This window comes from Mastomys coucha, unplaced genomic scaffold (genome assembly GCF_008632895.1).
Source record: "Mastomys coucha isolate ucsf_1 unplaced genomic scaffold, UCSF_Mcou_1 pScaffold13, whole genome shotgun sequence".
Lineage (NCBI taxonomy): Eukaryota > Metazoa > Chordata > Mammalia > Rodentia > Muridae > Mastomys > Mastomys coucha.
Window position 1 is genome coordinate 7,370,274 of NW_022196895.1, and position 11,225 is coordinate 7,381,498.

At 38.8% G+C, this 11,225-nt stretch overlaps 1 protein-coding gene across 2 annotated transcripts in view; it reads left to right on the forward strand.

Moving 5' to 3' along the window:
• Mib1 (mindbomb E3 ubiquitin protein ligase 1) overlaps nucleotides 1-11,225 on the forward strand; it is a 105,484-nt gene that overhangs the window by 14,810 nt on the left and 79,449 nt on the right. For both annotated transcript variants that reach the window (XM_031364963.1, XM_031364964.1), the window contains exons 2-3: nucleotides 8,499-8,670; nucleotides 10,598-10,727. In XM_031364963.1, coding sequence (XP_031220823.1) covers nucleotides 8,499-8,670; nucleotides 10,598-10,727 — 302 coding nt within the window. The remainder of the gene's footprint in view (nucleotides 1-8,498; nucleotides 8,671-10,597; nucleotides 10,728-11,225) is intronic.

The following is an 11,225-nucleotide window of genomic DNA, read 5'->3' on the forward strand; positions in this document are numbered from 1 at the left end:
AATTCATTGTAGCTGTCTTCAGACGCACCAGAAGAGGGCATCCGATCTCATTATGGGTGGTTGTGAGCCACCATGTGGTTGCTGGGATCCGAACTCAGGACCTTCGGAAGAGCAGTCAGTGCTCTTACTCCCTGAGACATCTCACTATGGAAAGGTTTTTTCTTAATCCTCATAAGAATGTAGGCTTTGTTTTGTTGATGACAAACCAGGCCATCTGAAATGAAGTGAATTCATTCAATGAATTGATAGTTCACAAATGTGGAGATTCAAATCTAGTCTTCACCTCCTTGGCCTTAAGCCCTAATTTTTTTTTTTTACGTACATAATAAAATTGGAGTAGGTCAGGCTATATGTACAAGTGTTTGATTTCTAAAAATCAAACAATGAGTTTTGGCTTTTTAGCACAGTTCTTTTAATGTATTCCCCTCCCCTCCAGGATCTCTCATGCAGCCTTGGAGGACTGAACTTGCAGCAGCCCCCTTGCCTCTGCTTCCCCAGTGTTGGGATTACAGATCTGTGCCACCTGCCAGGCTTAGACTGAATACAATTCTTAATTTCACATCTTACTTTATTACATTTTTTACTTTTATATGACAAATGCTAAAAATAACAATTACTAGTTTCTGATTGCATGCTAGGTTGGCACTTTTTCTTTTGCCTTTGTGTGGTGTAGTTATAATTATTATGTGCATTTGAAAAGGAGTAAAACAGAAGGAATAATTTATCCAGCAAAGAGGATAAAGGGGATTTGCAGATTTGGTTGAGACATTTCCAGACATTTTCTTAATGTGAAACACTAGTTGGCTGGAAGTAAATGATGTGTGTCTATACTGTTTAAACAGATTTTTATAATCTTTTAAATATTTAAAATGTATTTCTCTTGGGATTTATTTTTACTATTGTAATTTAGTAACTTATATCTTGAATCCAGCAGGCCAGTGGGAAATATGCCCTAGCTGTTAGGCAAGGGGAGGCTTTTAGAGTACGGCTTGTCAAGAGCTGAGCCTTGTAATCAGTCCTGTCTGGATTTAAATTTCAGTGTGTCACTCTAGGCAAGTCACTTCTCTGAGTCTCAGTCTCTTCATCAATAGAACAGGATAAATAATACATATTTTAGGATTGTTGGGAAAGTTGAGTAAAATGTATATAGAGCACCAAGTTTGGTAAAATAGTGGCTTTCATTAATAACAGCTGATATTTTAGTTAATTTAGTATTTCTCAAGAATAAGAGACTATACTAGACAATTGGTAGGTAATAAATCCCTTGCCCTCGGTAAGTATTTTAATTATAGTTTGGACTTGAGTACACAATACCCAAGAGCTCTCATCTTAAAGGGAATAAGAAATAGTTAATTCTGCAGCCATTTGTAGTGATCATAGTCTGGGAACACAGATTTAGGTTGCTGTAAATATCAGATTCAGACATGGAAGCAGTTTCAAGTTTTTACAAAACACAAAGTCATAAATCAAGGCAAGTTTAAAATACTTTGGTGGGTACACCAGAGAGGCAATTGCGGTAAGATGGAGTTTTTCTCTAGCTTTTAGGTTGTAGAAGCTAGTGGTGTTAAGTTCCAAGACCCCAGCAGGTGTGTATCTACTAGTCACAAGACCTTAGTTTTGACACAGAGGTTGGTGAGGAAATAATTAGCCTTTGGACCTGCAACATTGCAGTCTCTCTACAGTAGTGAAATTCTAATCAGTCATTCTCTGAAGACAGAGTTTCTTTTCAAGAGTTACATTCATAGACTCTAGGTGGCTAATCCATTCTGTAACATCTGAAAGAGTTAAAGTTTAATGAGTGTATAAGGTATTCTTTGAATGATGGCAACACTTATGCCTCAGTAATAAATTGTTTGAATAATAGTATTGACTTTTTAATTATTTTTTGATGTGAGAAAAATTTTTGTTGTTGTTTTGAGACAGAGCTTCTCTTTGTAGCTCTGGCTGTTCTGAAACTCAATATGTAGACTAGGTTGGCCTGCCTCGACCTCCTAAGTGCTTGGATTAGAGGCATGTGCCATTGTGTCCAGTTTGATGTTAGAAATTTTGAGTTTGGAGAAAATTTCATGGGTCACTAGGTGCCATGGTAGTTTACTGTGGATGTTTGTTTTTATATCTGAAAAGTCTGAGAATTTGTTACATAATCTTTAAGATATCTAAGATAATTACTACTACTACTACTACTGTGCCAACTTAGATATTCTTACCTCACTGTGAGTGTGCTCCACATACTGAAACTTCACGCAGGGAACTTTAGATTGTTGCTTTTTCTCTTAAAGGTTTAATATTTTATGTTAATAATTTGTGAGTTTTTAATGGTTCTCTTATGCTTTATTTTTACATTTGTATTATTGATCTTAGCAACATGCTATACTGTATGTAAATATTTCCAAGAAGAAGTTGTTAGCTATGTAAATTCTTTGTTGTTGGACTTAGGAGAGATACTATGAACTGAGAACAGATGCTCATTTGAATTTGAGTAGAACGAGTCAAAGTGTTCATCTGGCCGATGTCATTTGGTGTAATGGTGGCAGGTGTCTTCATAAAGCATGGGGGAAAAGAGCATTGACTCTCCAGGGTAATGTGGCATGCAGCAGCAAGGAGAAAAGCACTAATGGGGTTAGCTAGGGAATTAAGGGGTTTGAAATGAAAACTTTAAGGAATAACTCTGCTGGAGCTAACAATCTTAGATGAGAATGGCTTGGGGATCTTAGCCTCCTAAAAGATGAGTGAAGTGTCGGCCTTGTTTAGTGCCCTTTTTCTGCTTTAGGTTTTACCTAACCATCAGTTTTTGCTTTAAAGTCAGTTGTGTTCTCATTCTAGGTCCCACAGTGCCCAGCTTTGTTTACTTTCACAGCTGTTCAGTGGCTTTGTTGGCATTTGAACTGTGGGAACCAAGAAAGGATTTAGATGTGCGTTTGTGTGCACTGGTGGTTTTCTAAAGTATTGTTTCACACCATGAATTGTAAATTGTAGAAGGTTGCTTTTTTCTTTTTCAATGTCAGTTGTTATTGTGTGTTTAAATGGGTTCTTTTAAAGAAAACTTGTTTGCAGTTTATGAGCTCATGAATGTTATCATTGGACTTTGTACAAAATGAACCTAGAAATGAAAAATATATAGATTGGATAGTAGTTGCAAACTGCTTTTCTGTTGAGTGGGGACTTCAGGATACAATTTTCCTATTCCCTTTGTGCAGCTGCCTCATCAGCTGCACAGTAGCTGTAGTGGATGTTGACTGGGTCAGTGCATTTTTACTCTTGGGATAGCAGACTAACTGGGGGTCTACTCTGGTCTGTTTAGAAACAACCATTTTGTGGATGCCTACTGTTACTGGTATGAGCATGTGATATTTTTGACCAGCTTTCCTGCAGTGAGACAGAGGTTGCTGCATACGGTATGGCTAGTGTACTGTGGGAATTGGCAGTGTCTTCATAAGCATGACATAGCTCAGTGTAAGGGTTAAAAATCTCAGCTAGTAACTAGTTGGGAAGATAAGATTTTGAGATACTCAACATCTCACAGTTTCATTTACTTCCAGGTGCTCTTAGCATTAACACATACTCAGTGCAGATTCTCTGGAAGGGCAGTTCTGTAACAGGTTTTGGTAATTTTCTTTCTAATTTGCCTACGGGGGTATATTATGTAATTTTAAAAATAAAATGTTTCATTGCAGATATTTACAAACTAGGTATAATATTTTACCATGGCAACATTTCATGTGTTTTAAAATTTATGTGTCCTTTGTGGGCTAATAAAGTTGTATACATGTGGCTCTATATTTTCTACATGTTAAGTTTTTGTCTTTATACAAGTAATTGAGTGTATCTGTGCTTTTAAAAGATTTGAGTGGTTAAGTGTCCTCAAGAGGTTATGTCAGGGTATTTTAGTATTTGGTAAACCTGGAATAGTATTTTTACTGTACTTTTGATTTTTAGTTTTGATTTTTTGAAATAGTCTCAATGTGGCCTTGGCTGGTCCATAGCTTGTGGCAGTCTTCCGTCTCTGCCTGGTGAGTCCTGGGATTATGTTGTATGTACCACACCCAATTTTGGAATATTACTTTTGAACTATGCCAGTTTCAGAAATAAAATTGCTCTTCATTGTTATTTTTTCCCCTCAAATTAGAAAATAAACACCAATATGCTTCTAATAAAAGTTTAAAGCAATTTAGAAATGTAAATAATGGAATGTGGGGATTGAGGAGATGGCTCAGTGAGTCAAGTGTTTTGCTATACAAGCAGGAGGACCTGAGTTTGGATTCTCAGCATCAGTAGTAAAAGCTGGGGAAGCCAATTTACATACATGTGCACAAATGTGTATGTGTGTTCAGTCCACATGTGGCTTCTGTGATTTGTTTCATGCTTTAAACGTCTTCCTTAAAATTGTAACCTTTGCCAGTTAACTTTTGTTCATTTTTCTTGTTCCTGTACTGCTGGGAATCCAACCCTATGGAAGGAACGCCATAGGCACGTGCTCTGTACTGCTGAGCAAGGTTACTAAACCTTTACTACTACTTTCATGATTTCCTTTTCTTTCTCTTTTAAAATCATGGTTAACTCTGTATTCTTGGTACATTGTATTGTAGGAGAACTATAACAAATACAAAATATTAACTTTCTTTGTTACAGTTACTATAGTTACCTAAGAGATCATTCTGAAACCATATGCAAAGTGATTTATGTGCTGGCTCCTGTAGGTCAGAAACTTGGAAGCAGCACAAGAAATGTCTTGTGTTCACAGACTTGAGGCTTCAGCTGGGCATCTGGTTGCAGTCAGGAATTCTTAGATATTTCTCTATAGCTTTTTCCACCATGCACCCAAAGCTTGAGCTTCAGGCTCAGCTCTGGCACCCCTGGGAGTGAGAGCAACCAGCATGGATGGTTTGGGGAGCAGCTGACATGTTCTGCATAGGCTTTCGTGAACTCACATTACAAGTGACGCAGTGTTCATAGTGGAATGTCAGTGTCAGCTACTAAGAGCACATGGGATGGGATCTTGATCAGTGTGGCCATTTTTCTTTTTTAAAATATTTGTGTGTGTGTGTGTGTGTGTGTGGCAGCCAAAGAACAACTTATAGGGTAGTTGGTTCTCTCTCTCCACTTAGTGATTGTCCTCAGGTCTGGTGCAAGCGCTTCTATCTACTGAGCTATCTCACAGACTCTAAAACCATGCGTTTAAAGAAAAATTAATAAAATATGCTGTCATTCTTGGAAGTTCTTCAAAAATTTCTATTTTAGGAAAACTGAATGATCATTTTTATTGTTCTGTACCAGATAGTTATGACCCTTCCAAATATCCATTGATGAACTTGAGAATTTACTGATAAAACTTGTGAGTGAGTGGATATGTTTTCATTTGGTGAACTTTTGGTAGGAATGACAATAGAAGTAACTACAGAATTGGTGTTACAAGTTAACAGTAGATGCCCTTGAGTATATGGAGCTTTAAAATAAAGTATAGTGTAATGCTTCTTTCTAATCTAAGGGGTGATCACAGATGCTTTGTCTGCTTTGAGGGTTACTTGTGCACTTTTCTCCTCCTAAGTTACTCTGTGACTAAAGAAAAAGACTTTGATGTGTGATCCCTATGGGAGGAGTAGAGGACAGGTGCAGTTCGACCCTTTGATGTAAACTCAGTGACTGTAGCATGTGATGCTGTGCATGTTGATAGATTTAAGTTGTGTGGCTGTGTTCCTGTGGCTTTAAATTTCAGTTTACCTTCACTTAGATGGGATCTGTGGCTGATGATAACTTTCATGATTGATATAGTCAGACTTATTTTGCCAAAGTGTACAAGTGTCATGACTAACTGCTGGGAAGTGGTGGGTGGATCATCTACTAGCCTGGAAAGCTGTTTTCCTTGGTAGTTCCAGATTAAAAACAGTTGAAAGGAACTAGGAAGAGGAATGTGTCTGGATCACCAGGGCTTTGGGGAAAACCTTGAGATGCACTAGTAACAGGGCTACTGAGAAGGTGAAGTGCTTGCTAAATGGGCTTAATTCACATATAAGTGACCCAGTATTCTCCGAGGAATTAGGGATTTTAAGTATCAAGTACCCTTTGAAGAACTGGGCTTTAAAAGTTCCTCCACTTCTGTTTACAGACTGTAGGATTTGACTAGTAGGATATGTAATTTCGATCACTGGTTTGCTCATGTAGAGGACCTAGTACATTTAATGAATACATAGTGAGGGCCTTAAACAGTGTGCTCACATCTGTATTTCTTTGGCCTTCATTTGGAAGGAAGTGCTTGCTCAGTTTTAGGTGATACTAGCATAGTTCAGATCTCACATAGTTTAAACTATTTTTGTGGACTAGTACATAATAGAATTAGGGCCGTAAATCACATATTTTTGTTTTATCATTTAATACAACACTATAAATATGCAGGTCAGAAACCATGTCTGAACTTGTTAGTTCCCAGTCTAACTCTGTAATTTATCTTGAAGTCCAATTCTATTTTATGATCCTGCTGAAGTAGGGAGCCTTCTGTGCCTGCTCCTCTGTGATGTCTTCCTTTCTTTGAGAGTCTTGTGACTCTGTCATTCCTTCTGATTCATTTGGGTGCTTGCAGTTGTATGCTCTGCTACATGGTATGTCCTCAGCCCTAACCAGAAAATTATTACTTCATTTGGTTGATAGCTCCCCCATTTCTCTCTTCCCCTACTCTCCCCCCTCCCCTCCATTCTCTTTTCTTTCTTCTTCATTTTTCCCTTTTTTTTTCTGAGATAAGGTCTTTCCTGTGTAGCCTGGGCTGGCCTTGAATTTAGGGCTTGCAGTTCAAGTACTGGGATTCTGCCGTCTCTTGACATTATAGAAAGAGTAATAGTTGGACCCCTTCCTGCCTCCACTAGAAGGAAAAAATACGGAGGGGAGGGATTACCTCAGTCAGTGCCTTAGGATTTCTATTGCTATAAAAAGATAGCTTGACCATGGCAAATCTTATAAAGCAATGCGTTTCATTTGTACTGGCTTACAGGTTCAGAGGTTTAGTGTGTTATTGTCATGGTGGGAAGCATGGCAGCGTGCAGACAGATGTGGTGCTGGAGAAGGAGCTGAGAGTTCTGTGTCTGAATCAGCAGGCAGCAGGAAGAGGGAGTGAGCCATTGTGACTGCCTTGAGGTTCTGAAACCTCAAAACTCACCCCTAGTGACACTTTTCCTCCAACAGGGCCACATGTCCAGATCCTTTCAAATAATACCATTCCCTATGAGCCTGTGGGCTCATTCAAACCACCATAGTCAGTAAAGCACGAGTACCTGGATTCTCTCTGGAAGCCATGTTAAAATGGCATGGCAGAGTGCTTGTAATCCCCAGGAGTAACCCCTGGGGTTTACTGGCTAGTCAGTCTAGCTTAATTGGTGTGTTACAGGCCAGTAAGAAGTCCTTTCTCAAAGGAAGTGGATGACATTCCTGAGGATGACACTGAACTTTTCTTCTGGCATGCACACACAAACACACACACACACACACACACACACACACACACACACACACACACACACACATATACACACGTTAAAAAATAAAACTGAAAGAGTTAGTAGACATTGATGGCCACTGTCTTCTTTTTCCTTTTGGTCAAACATTTGTGAAGTAGGAGACATGGTGCGTGTGTGGTATTTGACACTGGAAAGTCACTCTTGGACTGTCTAGTAGCCACCTCAGTTCACTGTACACACTGTCTTGTTCTACCTCCCCAGCTTTACTCTGGCTCAAGCACAGGCTTTTACTGGAGTTCAGCTTCTTGTTTGGAATCTGGTTATCTGGATATAGAAAAGAAATATTATAGTTTCTTTCTTATTAGAGAGTAGCACTAGTTACTAATTCTTTTAGAATAATATTACTATTTTTGTCCTGTAGTTCTTGCATGCACAGCACATTCTTGGAGTTTTAGTGCATACTGCCTCACCACTAAAGAACATTGTGCCTTCTCCAAAGGAGGCTAAAGTTTTCAGAGTAAAAAGACTTCCTTTCTTTGCTTTAATTATGGAAAGTTTGCTAAGTTAGACAAAATACAGAATAAGAGAACTCCATGTTACTCACTGGGCATCTTTAGCATTGCTGATCTTAGTTCATCTAAGTCCCACCTTCTTCTCTGCCTCTAATTATTTTGAAATGTGTACAGATATCTTGCAAATATTTGAATAATAACAACTTTCTAAAGAACACAACGATAAGTATTACCTAGCTTTAGGTCAATATGTATTTAATCTTTTATATTTTGCTAACAATTCGGTTTTCTGTGTACAATAATCAAATATCCTGTAACACTATTGTTTGTGTTTTACTAGTAAAATGAGAGTAGAAAACATTATGATTTATAATTTAGTTTATGATTTATATTGATCAAAGTATTTCAGATCTGTCACCTCAAAATGTATTGTTTTCCCCCTGTCCTTTGTTAAAATTACCTATAATAAGCTGTTGTGTTTTCTCCAACACACTAGTGCACAAATAAGTATTTGAGAGTGACATATGCGTGATTGTTCCCATAGGCATCAAGCATGATGGAACTATGTGTGATACCTGCCGCCAGCAACCGATCATTGGCATCCGATGGAAGTGTGCAGAGTGCACCAACTATGATCTGTGCACCGTGTGTTACCATGGAGATAAGCATCACTTAAGGCATCGCTTTTACAGGATTACTACACCAGGAAGTGAACGGTAAGGGAAAGAAGTTTTTCTTCATGACTTTTTGTTTCATTCTGGTTGCTTTAAATGTAGCTTAGGAAGTGGCTTTTGAAGGTTTAGCTTTAGTGTTGGGAATGACTAGCAGGCTACACATGGATCTGGTTTGATGATGTGAGAAACTCTGTGAAGGTAGAATTTTGTTGTATGTGCCTGCCTGCCTTCCTTTCCTTCCCCTTTCCCTCCCTGTTTACTTCATTTCCTCTTCCCCTTTGCTTTCCTTTCCTTCCTAGACATGATCTCACTGTATAGCTCTGGCTGGCCTTGAGTTCAATATGTAGACCAGACTGACCTCCAATAATAATTATTATTATTCTATTATATCATTATCATTATTATTATTTTATAGATGATCTTCTATTTTTTCTCTAGCATGGAGACTTGGCATTGCTGATCAGTTGGAAATGCATGGGCAGCCCAAAACTGGACAGTGTTTTCTTGTTACACCCTTTGTTTTATGACTTTCTACCCAGTGAACACTATGGCCTGCTGATTGAATCAACAGGCACTTACTAAGGGTAGGGACTGGAGCTGTGGCTCAGTTGGTGAAGTGCTTGCTGCACAGCCATGGGGACCTATGTTTGAATACCCAGCACCCATGGAAAGCTAGGTTGAGTGGCACATTTCCGTAATCCTAGTGCTACAGACACAGAATGCAGCCCATCTAGCTGAACATTGAACTACAGACTCAGTGAAAGATCTCTTATCAAAAAAATAAGATGGAAAGGTGGTTGAGAAAGACAACCAACAGTGACCTCTGGCCTCCACATGTACATGCACACCTGCACACACAGATGCATACATACATGAATATATACACAGAACGATAGTAGACCATATGGCAGCTACTGGGTTTGTGATTTGAGGATAGTTTTCTTAAGGAGTTTATAATTTAAGAGGAATAATGGATCATGAATGATTACTATATGATCTTTTAGAGTATGGTAGGATAATGTTTTAGTTTTTAGGAGCAATGAAAAAGGCATAATGGGATAATGGGTGTGGAGTTTTAGGTTGTGGAGTCTTTTCTTAGTAGATAGGATACTGCACTTAAATACGGTCAACCAGAGAGTCACAGCCAGGAGTAATAGAGTAAGAGTTTTGAGTCACAGCATCTCATTGCAAATTAAGGCCCTGCCACTCAAACTGAGTACTTTGGAAACAGTTATTTTTGCTTTTTGCTTACAATTAAAACTAAGGAGCGATAGTTTTTTTTTTAAATGAACATAACAATAAGATAACATTAAAAAAACAAAACTCTGAAATCTCTGATTAAAAATCATGTAAATGAGAAAGGGGAGATGGCCTTGGAGATATCAGCTGATTCAGATAATTAAGTGACCTCTCTTTCATGTTTGTAATGCTCATAGATGTGTAATACTCTGGAAGCAGTACAGTGTAGTCAGACCTGTGCCTCAGACTAATTTTTCTGGCATATATACAGTACTCACAGTGTTTGGGTCTTTGCTCATCTTTCACAGATTCTTAAAAGACACCCCACCCCCACTCCAAACCTGGCTTACTGCTCTTCACAGCATTCTTCAGAAGCAGAGGATCTACTATTCTTTGTAGATAGACCATGCTCTAGAGGAGACCAAAGTGCTACCACTGACTGTTGTTCCCAGGTCAGAGCCAGGTGTGGTTTGCTCCTCCCCCGGACACTGTCTGCAGCAGGCCCTTACAGAGGACACTGGCAGCCATTCCTGTTCTGACTCCATTGCTTTGTAAACTCTGGGAACCTGAGCAGCATCTTTTTGTTATGCCTTGAGTTCCTCGTTTGTAAAGTGGGCAGTGTAGTGTTGTTTTTCTTTTAAGGTGCCAACACTTACACCCATGTGAATGCTTGTATAGACTACTATTACTTAGTTTTATACGATTGTGAAAACAAAACTTTTATTTTTAGGGTTCTGTTAGAGTCTCGTAGAAAATCTAAGAAGATTACAGCCAGAGGAATCTTTGCTGGTGCCAGAGTGGTTCGAGGAGTGGACTGGCAGTGGGAAGATCAGGATGGAGGCAATGGGCGTAGAGGAAAGGTGTGCACTTTTTAAAGTCACCATTCATTCTAGAGTATTGTGTGTTGAGATTTCTATTGCTGCTGGAAACATGTCTTTGTCCATTTATTTCCATGCCAGGAACAAGTTTTTAAAGTCTTCATTTTTTATTTTCCTTTTGGAAGAAAGCAGTGTTTCTGCTTACAAGTGTTCCTGTTTGTTGAGAAGGCTGTTGGGTGGCTTTTACTTCAGGCTTCATAGTGCTGTGCTCAGATGTGCCTTCCTCAAGACTCCATTTTTGGGCCATCAAGACTCCATTTTTGGGCCAGTCCTTCTTAAGTACTACCTTATGGTCTTGATTTTCCTGCTCCTAAAATTTGATCTGAGTGGCTGCGGGTGTAGCTCAGTGAGAGAGCGAGAGCCTTAAGATGTTCATGGATTTGATTCACAGAGCTGTTGAAAAGTGTAAACATTATATCCACATGTTTATATTCTATTCTTTTAAAGGTCTGTTACTGAGTAGGCAGCTGCCTTTTTTTT